Source organism: Watersipora subatra, chromosome 3 (assembly GCF_963576615.1).
Source record: "Watersipora subatra chromosome 3, tzWatSuba1.1, whole genome shotgun sequence".
NCBI lineage: Eukaryota > Metazoa > Bryozoa > Gymnolaemata > Cheilostomatida > Watersiporidae > Watersipora > Watersipora subatra.
In genome coordinates this window covers 40,447,700-40,463,137 of record NC_088710.1, presented here as the reverse complement: position 1 = coordinate 40,463,137, position 15,438 = coordinate 40,447,700, and the positions used below count along the sequence as shown (strand labels likewise).

The 15,438-nt window shown below is 36.2% G+C and overlaps 2 protein-coding genes across 4 annotated transcripts; both read right to left on the bottom strand.

Annotated features, from left to right (window-relative positions):
* Positions 1 to 6,871: 6,871 nt before the first annotated feature.
* LOC137391501 (kinesin-like protein KIF21A) lies at positions 6,872 to 15,132 on the bottom strand. Of its 3 annotated transcripts, none has more exons than XR_010978124.1 (8): positions 15,055 to 15,132; positions 14,685 to 14,886; positions 13,128 to 13,236; positions 12,864 to 13,044; positions 11,064 to 11,250; positions 8,914 to 9,214; positions 8,149 to 8,348; positions 6,872 to 7,092 (listed from the first exon to the last, which is right to left on the bottom strand). XR_010978124.1 is itself a non-coding variant. In XM_068078000.1 (5 exons), exons 2-5 carry the CDS (start codon positions 14,763 to 14,765, stop codon positions 11,082 to 11,084), a joined length of 540 nt encoding a protein of 179 aa, XP_067934101.1. In that variant the 5' UTR covers positions 14,766 to 14,886; positions 15,055 to 15,132; the 3' UTR covers positions 10,620 to 11,081. The 3 variants fall into 3 exon arrangements, 1 of the variants encoding a protein (XP_067934101.1); XR_010978125.1 differs by having other exon boundaries at positions 11,082 to 11,250; XM_068078000.1 differs by lacking the exons at positions 6,872 to 7,092; positions 8,149 to 8,348; positions 8,914 to 9,214 and having other exon boundaries at positions 10,620 to 11,250.
* On the bottom strand, positions 8,145 to 9,036 carry LOC137390598 (kinesin-like protein KIF21B). The gene is made up of 2 exons (XM_068076926.1): positions 8,914 to 9,036; positions 8,145 to 8,348 (listed from the first exon to the last, which is right to left on the bottom strand). Exons 1-2 carry the CDS (start codon positions 9,034 to 9,036, stop codon positions 8,145 to 8,147), a joined length of 327 nt encoding a protein of 108 aa, XP_067933027.1.
* Positions 15,133 to 15,438: the final 306 nt, after the last annotated feature.

The window sequence follows — 15,438 nt, the reverse complement described above, 5'->3', positions numbered from 1 at the left end:
CAAACATCCGCTTGGCAATGGCCCAACGAAAGCGTAGAAACCTTCGGATGAACTTGAAATAAAATCGGCAAAATTGATCTTTGTTGATGTTGAAATGCTTAAAAGAAAAAGATATCTTTCTCTTTTGAGCATTTCTTTTAACTGCAATCAAGTTTAGCTTATTTTAATCTGAAAATGTCCTGGCAGTCACATCACCGAAAACAAACAAATCTCAAATAATAGAAAAAATGTTTATACTTTCTGATAAAAATTTTTAAAACTTCACATGAGATGCCCGGTTGAGGCCCTAAATGAAAGAAACCTGTTGGGGCTAACACCGCCATACATTACATAACTAGTTGCCTAACATTAGCCGCCCCAACTTGCAACTAGGGAATACAGGACTGTTAGCCACGGCCATTGATGCTGCAGCTAATGGCAATACCCGATAAAGCGGAGTTGCAACTAATAGCGTCAAAGGGAAAAACAAGGCCAGCAATTTCCACTGACCAGTGCATCCTAAAATCGTTGATAAATCTGTCAAACATTGGCCAAATTCTTTCAGCATAAAATGTCACAGCCACCACAATAGGCTGTCTTAGATCAGAGAACTTTTATTTCTTCTACGATTATTAAGTTTATGCTAGTCGGAGCTCCGGTTGGTACAATTGGAACTGCATATTCAAATAACTGAATAACATGGAACTTCTATCTAAAGTAACCACACTACTTGAGGTGTCATGCAAGAGCTATCATGTGTAACCCAGTGCTGCTATAATTTGTTTATACTATACATGTTTATATTGAAGCAAAGAAAATGGTGTGATCCCGATCATTGTACACATTGACTGCAGCCTCTTGATGTTGCTGTTTAATTTCATTTCCAATGTGCGCTTTTGATGATTGTAACTGCTGCTAACTATGTGATCCTGGCAGGACTCTAGCAGTATAACACTCGACTGAGCTGACTAGCAGTGCATTTTCAGTAGTAGTTACACCAAAAAAATTGCATCTGAATTTTATACTCCCAAATTTTTCAGTTAAATAGAAATAGTTACTAACAATGTGATTTGGTTAGCAGCTCAATTAGTGATTGGCCCTTACCAAACAGTTTGCTCCAAAGAAACAGCTTAAATATTATGCGGGATTAGTACTTGATTGTAGTAGAGAGTGAGACAAGAGTGAAAAATTTTAAGGAGAAAGCTAACAGCCACCAGTCTACCTAGTCACCTTTATGACAGTCTTAGTCACCAGATGGTCCAAAGTAGATGACCAATTCCCCTAATCACTTGGACTAGGGGACTAGCCCCTAGTCATTTTGGATGTATAGCTTGTTGACCGAGCTGATGGTGTTACGAAGAATCTCATTTAGCGGGTGGTACTTTTAAACCTACTTATTATGAATATTGGCAGTTTTAGAAAAATTTGCTATGTTACTCTCAAGAAATTGTACAAAATGTTTTTACTGCAAGTATATTGTTCATGGTGCTTTATTATTAGTCATTTTTATTTATCACACAGCTAGAACGGAGGGTCATCTTTCCCGTTATCTGATTATCGTGGTGAGCTATTTAATCCAAAGTAAACAAGTTATTTTTCTTTTAAAAAATTAGCATACCAACAAAAAACTTTTCTTAAATAGAAATTAAAAAATATGATACAGCCTAACGGACTCAGCCACTCTAATTTTTGGCGCAATTACAATGATTTTTCAGCAACTACATTAAAGTTTTGTATGTAGCCCACAACATTGAATGGTAGAAAGGGAGCTATGAGTCCATGAGCCCTCTACATTAAAAACTAAATATAAACATAAACTTGACTAAACCAGTTTGTTGTTCCTCCATACATAAGGTACATAAGGCTACATAAGGGTACATAAGGCTACATAAGGGAAAGTCATCACTTTATTACTAGCGTGCTAGTTTGCTAATAGCGTTCATCAATTGAGTCACTTTTTATTATAGGTATACCATTATTTTAATGCTTCAAAACAATATTAATATAATAAAACAATTATATCAGGTTGAACATAGACTGGAATAGATGGTGATATGGTTGGATTTTAATGCCTATGTAATTTTATTTTATCATCCATTTCACCAATGTTGTCATTTGATTCAAATTCAGTTGTGGAGTGTGTGCACCTTTGTTTTAGGATTTGTGAAAATCACTCTAGGTCAGTCAGAGACTTGTGATCATCAATAGGCTTGCGCTCCAGACTTATCACTTTATGTATTTTGATGCCCCTTTTATCATAAACTAGCACAGCGCTAATTCCGATGATGTGCAGGAAAATATCCAAACAAAATTAATATATATTAATTATAATAAATGAAATAATTGCGGCTTAGCAGCATTATGCATTTCATGTGCACAACAAGAGAACAGACAATCTAAAAGAGCAAACAGTCATCTAGGAGTATGCACAAGGGCATGCAAGAAGGGCTGCAAAGATTGCTTCCTACCAATAAGTGAGTGAGAAGTCTTGGTGTAATAAATAATCCAAATTAGGGTTAAGTAAAGGTAGCCTTGCAGTGCAATAAAACTAAATAACGCATCATGCATGATATACTTTCTTGATATTTCTATTATACCTATACAACATATCCATAAACATGCATAACTGCCACAGAAAACAATGTTTCTGTGCAACTGGTTCCAACAACATTCTCCACACTCGAAAAAAGATGAAATTAACAGCAAGTTTTCTTATTACTATTCTTAATCGCTGCTGTTATAATTTCTCCGCAAAACCAATATTTGGTACAAAAAAAATTTCTCAAGAATTTAGGACAGCTTGTAACATTTCTTTTGCAGTAACTGCATTTATATCGATAGCATTGACTACGGTTTTGAACCTCTGTCTGTATAAAACAGTCTAAAATGCATCTGAGGTGTTATTTAAGACTGGCTTCGCGAGTATTTTCGCGAGCATGATCAGTCCCTCCTTTCTCTGTGGCCGTACCAATATCTTTTGAGAAATCTCCCCTCTGCGTAGAGGCCTTCGCATAAACAAGATTGTCGATAGTTGCTTATTCAATGTGTGAACATGTAGTAAACAGAGTCGAGAAACTGTCTGAGCTTCTTAGTAGAATAAATATTTCAATAACCAGATTGTTGCAATGTTAAAAAGATAACCTACGAAACGAGTCGTGAAAATCCGTCCATTTTACGATTCAAAGCTGCACGAATGCATAACGACAGTAGTGCGAGCATAAGACGTTTGCAAAGTTGGTACATTTGTCAATGGGCTTACTGCAACTATAATAGTTTATAGTACAACTATCATGAACTATCTTGCGTTAATAAATTTGGTATTTAATACGCATTTGCGATGGTATTACAAAGTCAGAGAAAAGAACAAGTGAGGTATATCTAATAAAATGCAACATCAAACCTGAAAACTATCTATGAAGTTGGTTTTGTAACCAAAGTCTATCATATTTAGCTGTTGTAAGAGTGGCAACATCAATTATAGCAGTTATAATTGTTCTTTTTTATCAAACCATGAACTATATCAACAGGAAATTAACTTATAATCTAGTATGGCAGAGCGCTTCGTGTTTTAGTTCTCAAAGCATCACAGACGGCTAATAGTTTGTACTGAAACTGGAGCGAACCGCCATGCCGAGCTTATCTTTAGCTTCCTTCGAACGCTCGGAGACTATTGAATGAAAGTCTTGCTCGACTAGCTAATCGTGGGTCTAAAAATGAGAAAGGCGACAACTTTTAACGAATTTATGAATAATTATTGCTTTTGAGTGTAAATGTATTACAAGATGAAGTCGGAGGCTCTTTTTATTGACATTGGCGGTGATGCTGCTTTACGATGCGTTAAAATAACTAGGAATTGATTCGTTTGAATTTTTTTGTAAGAAAAAATAACAATTGAAAAGTTAGAAAGTAATTACAAATTATATATCTTTGTAAATTTTTCTTACATTAGTTCAACCAATGATATACAGCCCCACAGGCTGTATATCATTGGTTCAACATATGTACATTGGAATCAAGCTTAAAAAACAAAATATCTGAATATGCTCTGGTGTTTGTTGATTAAAATTTAGCATTGAGGTAGATTATTTAATAGAATCTAGCATGAGCAAAATTCTGGCTAAAGCATGGATGATTTCAAGTTACCATGTAAAAGTAAAACTAATCATAGAAATAGCCGTTTGTCTATTAACCAAAATGCATTTCACTCTAGCAAAGCAAGCAGTTTTTGTTGCTTCTTTCAGCGTATTCTTGAAAGCAAGACTCTTTATATACTGATGATATACCAATGACATATGCCCCCTAGCCTGGGCATGGCTCTTGTGGGGGATTGGGAGAGAGGGGGTAGCCTGGGCATGGATCTCTCCCAATCCCCACAAGAGCCATGCCCAGGCTACCCTCCATATCTATGGGGAGTGGTTATATATCATTGCTGATACACATTATTTTCTAAGTGGCTGAAAGCTCTGAAATCTTAGTCAGTTGTGGCTAGATTATACTTTATCAGTAGGCCTAAATATTACATATTTGCAGACAAAGTGACTCAAATACAAATATACTAGAGCTTTTGAGGATCTTGTATCTTACGTGAATTCAGTAAAGATTTGACTTATTGCATATCATCTCAAAATTTATCTTGCAGTATGGAAATTTTTTATTTTGCTGTCAATAGCAAATTAGACAGAAGCTCTTGAAAGGGTAGGATATTTTCAACCTATCTCTGAAATTACCTTAATACATTAGATGACCCATAGAAAACTGAGTGATGTCGGTGTGTGAAATTTTAATGCCATTACTTTGGCATTAAAATAATACTTACCATTATTTTTAGAAGAAGGTGAAAGACAGTTTTGCAAAATACTAATGAGGAAGCAGATTACTTTAAACGGAGCAGTGGAGCTCAACACTAAATTAGTGAAGTGTGAGTGGTTATAGGTGTGAAGTATCTCTGCGTATTCTGTAAAATGGAACGTGAGATACTTTCCAAACAGTGCACATTTTACATATAGTCTTGGCTCATGTTCTGATCACTAAGTGTGTAAAAACTCACTAGAGTGTTTTTGTAGGGAGTGAATGCTCTCGACACAGCGAGAAAACTCTCCTGTTAAATATACATAACATTGATCTAATTCAACATGCCTGCATTGTGAAGCGTGCAAACGTCTGGCTCATTGCTTTATGCCATACTTCCAAACGATACCTGGGTGGTATGGTTTGCTAAAGAAATATGTTTTTACCCTAACAGCCTTACAAGGTAATGATTTTTATCGTCACGGTCACACCTATGGCAGTTATTTCGGAGCTCAAGATGTAAATGTAAAAGCTGAAATTAGTAAAATAAAGTTGAGATTAATATTATACAAACAAGATGTCACTTTAACCACATTTACATGTTTAAAAAATTAAGCATCTTCAATAAGTTTATTTTTTGAATAAGATTATTTGATAAAAAAATTAAAGATTTAAGTTAGTAAAGAGTCTTCCAGGTGTAGTAATTGGATTCCTGTTCATAGATAGAAATGATGTCTTCCAGGTGTAGTAATTGGATTTCTGTTCATAGATAGAAATGATGTTCAAAACGCACCTGGCATTGAAAGATATTTCTTACATTATCAAATCAAAACTACCTTATTTGGTGATGCAAGAGTACAAGTTTAGTTGCAGTTTGTTTCAAGTGTATTATTAACGTTAGTTAGCAAATGCAAACTGGCACCTGCGACTGGTATTATTTCAATGATAGTTCTTAAAACTCGCTCAAAATTCATGACTCAGTCGCAATGCGAAATCAGAAAGTGGAGTCAGTTATTTGGTATCACTAAATAAATGCCAAGTAAATTGTTTGTTTATTAATATTTAAAATGTTTAGTTACAAAAGCCTTTGGAAAGCGTTGACTGCTACTAACAGCTTGATAATGGCGTTCCCTTAATAATAACCTTTAACTCAAAGTTCTTTAGATGAGAAGTCATTGAGAAACATATTAGTTTTCTCAAACTGACCAACTGGAAAAAAAGGGAATACTATAACATGCTCCACCCACACAGTACCAACTCATTATCAATGTTTAACTGTAGAGTAAGTAAGCAAGTATCACAGAGGGCTTCAAAGACCACATGGTAGACTACATTATGAGGTTTTTTATTACTTCGCAATACTACCTTCAGAACTGTTATCTTGCAATACTACCTTCATAACTGTTACTTTGCAATACTACCTTCATAACTGTTACTTTACAATGCTACCTTCATAACTGTTACATTGCAATGCTACCTTCATCACTGTTACTTCGCAATACTACCATCATAACTGTTACTTTGCAATACTACCTTCAGAACTGTTACTTTGCAATGCTACCTTCATAACTGTTACTTCGCAATACTACCTTCAGAACTGTTACTTTGCCTTTAAAAGTATCATTTTGATGTGTTTCCTTCCTTAAGGTGAATTATCATATCTATAAATGCATGCTTTTATTGGACCGAGGATGCAAACGCATGCAGCTCAACAATGAAACACTCAACTATTGATGTTATTGTATAGTTTTAATAAAATTAGACTAGCTGTGAGCCAATGTTGTTATGATAAACATATGTAGGTACCTTACAAAATTAGAGCAAAGTAAAAGGATTCGTGTTGATACATAAGACAGCTCCATTACTCTTAAAGTTAGTTTATTTTTTAGATAATTTCAACGAACAAGATTGAATACAATAAAGCCTATTGCACCAAAAATAAATGCGCATTTCGAAAATCTACGGCCAGTTAAAACAGACAAAGTGTTTAAAAGGTTAAAATAAATATCGACGAGAAGAGAAGAATAATTGCATCGATGGATATGATGTAACATCATGATAATCTTTGACACGAAAGAGTTTATAGTCGGATGTGCACTAGGAATATAGACACATGCAAAGTACATGGGTCAAACAATTTGAACATTGATTTAAAAAAGGAATGTATAAGATAATTTTCCTGCATAGTCATCAACCGTAAAGAAAACAAAAATAGCTACATAAATACAGACAAAAAATATGAGAATATGGAGAATGAATCTGTGCTTTGGCTATGAACTGTATAGTTTATGTGGGTCCATCCACCAGATCCTTATCGTGCAATCACTGAAAGAGCATGAACCATGTCTGTTATACATGCTAAATCGTGGCGCATGAAAAGTTCTTGGACAAAGAACAAGATATGTTGGTACAACCAACCAAAGTTATCAACTTCTCCATTTGGCATATTTACACAATTCACACAATGATGCTATTGAATAACTATAAAAGAAACTGTCAGCCCAATATATTGCATTTATTTAAGATTTTGTTTGACGTATCAACAACGTTGGATGCTTAAGGGGTTCTAGTCGCGTTAAAAATATCAATCGGTTTTGCTCCCAATTGACAAAGTAGCATCGCAATCATTTGACCGCAAGACAATTTGTAAAACGTCACTTTTGAGGCATCTGTATTGCCACACCGATCGACTAGGTAAGTAGTCACACAGTCAGTACAAAAATCATTAGTATTGCTTAAGCGAACGGTTCTCAGTAAATCAGGCAACAAGACGCTATGCGACTACTTGTGCTTACTCATGATTTATCATTAAAAATGGGTAAAAAATTTTGTGATTATACTCGAATACATACAGTAATCAGTGAATTAATTGGATTTAAGGAAAAGCCAGTAAATCTATACTATTTGGCTAATTGGCCAAGTGTCTCATTAGAACACATGGGTGACAGACGTAACATTAAATTTACAATAAGCTTACATAATTTGTATATTGAACAATTACCTACCTCTGGTGACAGTAAGTACTATATACTAGTTAGTAGATATAGTGAACAGTTACCTACCTCTGGTGACAGTAAGTACTATATACTAGTTAGTAGATATAGTGAACAGTTACCTACCTCTGGTGACAGTAAGTACTATATACTAGTTAGTAGATATAGTGAACAGTTACCTACCTCTGGTGACAGTAAGTACTATATACTAGCTAGTAGATATAGTGAACAATTACCTACCTTTGGTGACGGTAAGTACTATTTACTAGCTAGTAGATATACTGAAAAGTATCCTGCCTCTAATGGCAGTAAGTACGATATACTAGCTAGTAGATATATTGAACAATTACCTACCTCTAGTGACAGTAAGTACTATATACTACTTTACCTAGAGGCAGTAAAGAGATTGCTGCGGTTGGTAGCCATAGAGTTGACGGCTAATGAATGAGCACGCACTTCATTTAGCTGCTGGCAAGTCTCGTTTGACCGAATCTTCACAGTGCCAGAGCGACAGCAGCTTAGCAATATGTCATTATCTGGTAGCATGCACATGTCGGTGATCCAGTCCTTATGGGCGCCATTAACTGACTGAAAACAATGCAAGTTGAGGAATGAGGAACCAGGAGTTTGTTTGAAATTGACATTCAACTTAAGCGGAAAGGAGCGGCGTGAACTGCATTAAAGATGGTAAAGATTAAACACTGGCGAATCAACTTGTCCCTTTTGAATGAGTCAACAATGCAATCCTGCAATATGAAACTTTTAATCATAAACGAGTCTCTGTATTGTAACAAACCTACAAGACATTTGCAAATATTGGTGAGAGACACAGCATAATGTCTTGCGTATGACAGGTTGATCTGGTGAGACTGAACCAGATGGGCTCAACAATGCAGCAATGACTAGGTCTGACATATTTTATATTGACTCTGATCTCTAGGCCATCAAGTAGGATCACAATTGGATTGAGTGATTACCAGGAAAACCGATATACTGATATCAATCATTCACTTCATCTCAAATATTACTTCTAATAAAAAATATTTATTACAAAGTGGTGATCTTGATTGGTGACCATTACCGGAAATAACTATCACCTTTATTTTGCTATTAAATAGAGCAACACCTAGTATTGTAAAAACACCAATTTTACCTGTGGTTGAGAAGAGGGTTCACTGAGGTTCCATTTTTTGATACGCATATCCCGAGAACCACTAAAAAGGATGTCCTGACGATGCGCGAGACATTGAACACCATCATAGTGAGGAGGGTCCATAGTAAATTTGGCCTGAATTGGATAATTTGAAGTTTGTTCATTGGAAATATCAAATCCCTTAATTAGATGATCCTTGGAGCCAGTTAAGAGTTGTTCTTTCCCTCTTGAGTCGTTGTATAAACTAAGGCAAATAATCGGTGCTTGGTGGCCGCTAGCAACCTTTCCGACTGCCGATAGCCTGTAAGCGTACAATATTTTACAGATCACCAGCCTTGACAGTTTAAATGAATATAGCAATTAGTCATCAAAAAGGTGCAGAAGCTAAATTGCTAGATTTAGTTGTAAGTGCTGTTAACAATATATATATGGTTAAATGATGTTGTGCATGCAAGCGGACAACCAATGAAAAATAACTGTCAGTTACAAAATGCCACATGGGTAGATCAAATACACATTAGGAGTGACCCTTGGACTTATACAAAGAAAGAAGATTATGGTTGTGCGCATAAACTACTGATAGAAGAAAGGTTATAGCTGTGTACATAAACCACCTATAGATGAATGGTTATAGATGTGTACATAAACCACCTATGGAAGGTTATAGTTGTGTACATAAATCACCTATAGAAGAGAGTTACAACTGTGGTGGATTTTCTAAGATTCATACACCAACCTCTAATAATAGTAAGTACTATATACTAGCTAGTAGATATATGGATAAGTATCCTACCTCTAATGGCAGAAAGTACAATATACTAGCTTGTAGATATATGGAGAAGTACACTACTTCTAATGGCAGTAAGTACTATATACTAGCTAGTAGATATATGGAAAAATATCCTACCTCTAATGACAGTAAGTACAATATACTAGCTAGTAAATATATCGAGAAGTATCCTACCTCTAATGACAGTAAGTACAATATACTAGCTAGTAGATATATCGAGAAGTATCCTACCTCTAATGACAGTAAGTACAATATACTAGCTAGTAGATATATCGAGAAGTATCCCACCTCTAATGACAGTAAGTACAATATACTAGCTAGTAGATATATCGAGAAGTATCCCACCTCTAATGACAGTAAGTACAATATACTAGCTAGTAGATATATCGAGAAGTATCCCACCTCTAATGACAGTAAGTACAATATACTAGCTAGTAGATATATCGAGAAGTATCCCACCTCTAATGACAGTAAGTACAATATACTAGCTAGTAGATATATCGAGAAGTATCCCACCTCTAATGACAGTAAGTACAATATACTAGCTAGTAGATATATCGAGAAGTATCCCACCTCTAATGACAGTAAGTACAATATACTAGCTAGTAGATATATCGAGAAGTATCCCACCTTGGATGTGGTATAAAAACCTTTTCATATTTTTTATTATTTTACCTATCTATAATTTTGCTTGTTACATTTGCATTAGATCCTTGCCATACGAAATAAATTTGTTCCGGTGTTGGCATCGTAACATAAAAATGTCGTATAGAGGGGTGAAGAAGCCCATCATGATTATTTAATACAAACACCCCTTGGTGAAAATCATCAAACTTTTATATTTTCGTACTGACAGATTGATCTGGTGAGACTGAACCAGATAGGCCCAACAATGCAGCAATGACTAGGTCTGACGTATTTTATAACGACTCTGATCTCCAGGCCATCAAGTGGGATCACGATTGGATTGAGTAATTACCAGGAAAAACTGATATACTGAAATTGATCATTCACTCCATCTCAAATTTTATGTGATGAACAACACTAAAAATTAATGAGAAAATATTATGTTAACCTTGGTAACTACAGTTACTAATACTAATATTTTTAAAGTGCTTTTAACAGAAATAGCTGTCAATGAGAGTGTGTGCCTCAAAATTCTCTAATTTTCGTAATCTTCAATTTTTTTTAACTGGAAAATTCTCAAACTATAATATACACAAATATTTACAAGGAAATTGAAGACAAGCCGGCATCCAAACTAAATCCATCATTCTCAGAGGGATTCTTAGCAACAACATTACATTTATGGACAACATACAAACTAACAAATGTAGATTTTTATTCTAGGGATCGTAACTGAAAAAAACGCATCAACTTATGTATTGAGGTCCCAGAGCTGAACGGTGGTTCCAGTAGTTGTGTATAGTTTATGACCATCTCTGCTGACTTGGATATCAAATATCTGCTGCTCTCCCTGTTGTAGAATGGCCTGACTGCTCGACGCTGGCTCCACAGGGATACTGTCATGCACCAGACCAGAGGAACTGCAACATAAGATATAAAACCTCACATTGTGTCCATCTCTGTTGGCATAGTATTCACTATAATAGGAACTAACCGTTATGATAGGAACTAACGGTTATGATAGGAACTAACCGTTATGATAGAAACTAACCGTTTTGATAGGAACTAACCGTAAGAATAGGAACTAACCGTTACGATAGGAACTAACCGTTACGATAGGAACTAACCGTTACGATGGGAACTAACCGTTACGATAGGAACTAACCGTTACAATAGGAACTAACCGTTACGATTGGAACTAACTTTTACGATGGGAACTAACCGTTACGATAGGAACTAACAGTTATTATAGGAACTACCCATTACGATAGGAACTAACCGTAAGGATAAGAACTAACCGTTATGATAGAAACTCACCATTACGATAGGAACTAACCGTTATGATAAAAACTAACAGTTATTATAGGAACTAACCGTTATGATAGGAACTAACCGTAAGGATAAGAACTAACCGTTACGATAGGAACTAACCATTACGATAAGAACTAACCGTTACGATAGGAACTAACCATTACGATAGCAACTAAACGTTATGATAGGAACTAACCGTAACGATAGGAACTAACCGTTATGATAGGCACTAACCGTAAGGATAGGAACTAACCGTAAGGATAGGAATTAACCGTTTTGATAGAAACTAACCGTAAGGATAGGAACTAACCGTTATCATAAGAACTAACCGCAAGGATAGGAACTAACCGTTACGATAGGAACTAACCGTTACGATAGGAACTAACCGTTATGATAGGAACTAACGGTTATGATAGGAACTAACCGTTTTGATAGGAACTAACCGTTACGATGGGAACTAACCGTTACGATAGGAACTAACCGTTACGATAGGAACTAACCGTTACGATTGGAACTAACAGTTATTATAGGAACTACCCATTATGATAGGAACTAACCGTAAGGATAAGAACTAACCGTTATGATAGAAACTAACCATTACGATAGGAACTAACCGTTATGATAAGAACTAACCGTAACGATAGGAACTAACCGTTATGATAGGCACTAACCGTAAGGATAGGAACTAACCGTAAGGATAGGAATTAACCGTTTTGACAGGAACTAACCGTAAGGATAGGAACTAACCGTTATCATAAGAACTAACCGCAAGGATAGGAACTAACCGTTACGATAGGAACTAACCGTTATGATAGGAACTAACGGTTATGATAGGAACTAACCGTTTTGATAGGAACTAACCGAAAGAATAGGAACTAACCGTTACGATAGGAACTAACCGTTACGATGGGAACTAACCGTTACAATAGGAACTAACCGTTACGATAGCAACTAACCGTTACGATTGGAACTAACCGTTATGATAGGAACTAACCTTTACGATAGGAACTAACCGTTACGATAGGAACTAACAGTTATTATAGGAACTACCCATTACGATAGGAACTAACTGTTATGATAGGAACTAACCGTTATGATAGGAACTAACTGTAATATCTTATGTTGGACAGTTTGACTGTATGTGTGGTAGAGAAGGTAACAAGTAGCCATATAAATGTAATTGCATCTGAAAGCAAGTAAGTATGAGTCGAGCTAGGCTTACCTGAGCACTGTTATACATTTAGCTCCAGCTCGGATGTCCCACATTTTGACAAATGAATTGGAGACAGTGTAGACAAGCCGGTTGACCTCGCAATATCGAACTTTGGAGACATAGTTAGGGTGGCCACCAAGACACAAAACTTCTGAACCAATTGACATGTTCCACACTTTGCACGTCAAGTCTGCGAGACAAAAGGAAACGCAGGTCAATTATGAGGTATTAGAATATGTTAGTGCGTTAGATTAGAGTCAACTTGACACTTACCTTTACTGCCAGAAACCAAAAGATTGTCGGCGGCACATATAGATAGTACAGCCTTTGTGTGACCAACTGCCTTCTTTACACATATGAGACTCTGGTTGGAGCTTGTCACCTGCAAGAGACCCACCCAAATGAAAACATGTAAATTTAAGTAACAATGTTGCTGAGCTTCTAGTAACAACATCGCTATTACAATTTGATAAGGTTACACATACATAGCTCTTAGACAGAAACCAATCATACCTCCTATAAATGATCTACTGCAGGTATAAAGATGACTCGAAAATATCTTCACCCCAATGTTCTATTAGTGAAATTTTTTACGTCAATCGTTTTAAAGGCTTATGGGGAATAAAAATTATGCTTTCAACATATAATTATTTTACTTGCATATCGTGTAGTTAGTCTAATGCTAATTTAATGCTCTCTAGCCATTTTAATATATCAAAGAGTGCATCGCTTAGCCTAGAAAAACTAACATTAAAATCATAACGATTCCTAAAATTATTATTTTCTTGTAAAGAAGAGGTGCTGCAGTCCGTGGTTTGGTGTGCTACTAGAACACCAAAGGCAAAAAGTGGGGCTAGTTGGAAGAGTAGCGATTTGCCAACTCATAGCAATCAAAATAGAGGCTCATGAAGCAACGCGCTACAATAGGAGTACTTTGGAGCAGCATCACTCAATATTATCGTCATAAATAAACCTCTCCAAGTCGTTATACAATGGGACTACTATGGACTAGGAATGCCTATTGTTTGCTCATCTGGCTCATCACTCGTGTTGTTTGAAAAGCAAACATTTGTAAGCACTTGCTTAGTTACAAGTTACTCCTAGGATGCCATGGCTAGTATCACCTCTCTAGTCAAGATACACAAGGTCATAAGGTCAATTGCCCAACTAGTTGCCTAGATTGTGTATAGATTGTGTGTAGACAAGTGTACCAGACACATGATGTAGCGAGGTTGTTTACAATACATTGTCGCATGGTAAAAATCATAGACTACAGAAAACGTATTGTAGGGCCATTCAAAAGGTTTACGCATTGGGCTTTTATCTAAGAGCTGATAACGCCAAAATTGAGTTGGCCCCTTCAAGGCAGTGAAACGCATCTGTTATAACAAACCACTCTGCGATTTGGTGCGCACTCTTTGTTAATTCTTGCTATTTGAGACTAACAACACTAATTCTAGCCTGAGTTTCTAATTTCTAAGAGATGCAATATTCCTATTTAGTCCAACGTGAGCCGAATAGTATATGTTTAGGGGAATGGCATTAGGGCAACTGTTTGTTCAGTCTGAGACTTTTTGCAGCAGTACTCAGTAAGCAATGCTCTAGAAACACGCGACTGTTCATCATCGTGATTATGAAATGTTTTTTCCATGCTCAGTTAATATTTGTTTTTGAATGATTTTAATGATGTTGGAGGTATCACAGTAAGTTAGTATTAGGCTGTATAGACTCACATACATGCAAATCCAGCTCATAATTTGTTAGTCAACACATGAAGACAATTACGTAAGTAGTTCAACGGGTTAAACTTGAAAACTTGGGCCTCATTACTTTGTCACAGCTGCTGACGGTGCCAAAGCTCTGCGCCTTTTTATTTTGTGTGCCGCCAGTTTGTGTGTTGGTGAGCCTCATGAATACATTAGTACTGTCAGAGTCCTGGAGTGGCTGGCGTCTCCTGCTCAGCGATGGCGAGGATGGGGGTGTCAACCGCACGTCTTTTATTTCAGAAGTGGTCAACTGTGATTTATCTCTGCTGAAATTAAAATAGCAGAATAAAATTCAGCCTGCAGAGCGAGAGAATCATTATAGCTCATAGTGCAAAATGGAATATTTAAATTTGGAGAGACACTTTCATGAACTTTTTTATACTAAAATTTAAGGCTATACCAGTTACAGAATTGTCACCCTTTTATTAACACACTTCTTTGTTTAAGTGAAATCTCTCCTGACAGCTCTGCCAGGTCTTCTTGAAGATGGTCAGACTCTACAAGAATTAGAAATGATAAAAACCAGCTGATTATATCAAGTCCTGATGAGCATATGAAGGTTTTAGCAATGCTTTCGACCAGTATTCATATGGGTAGAATAGCACCAGTGTATATACGTATATGGGTAGAATAGTTACCAGTGTATATACGTATATGGGTAGAATAGTACCGGTATCTATACGTATATGGGTAGAATTGTACCGGTATCTATATGGGTGCTATTCTACCTAGTATAGATACTGGGTAGAATAGTATCTATATGGGTAATCTTGGCCTTGACCTTTAAACGGTTGCATCAACCAAGGGTGATCAACTGA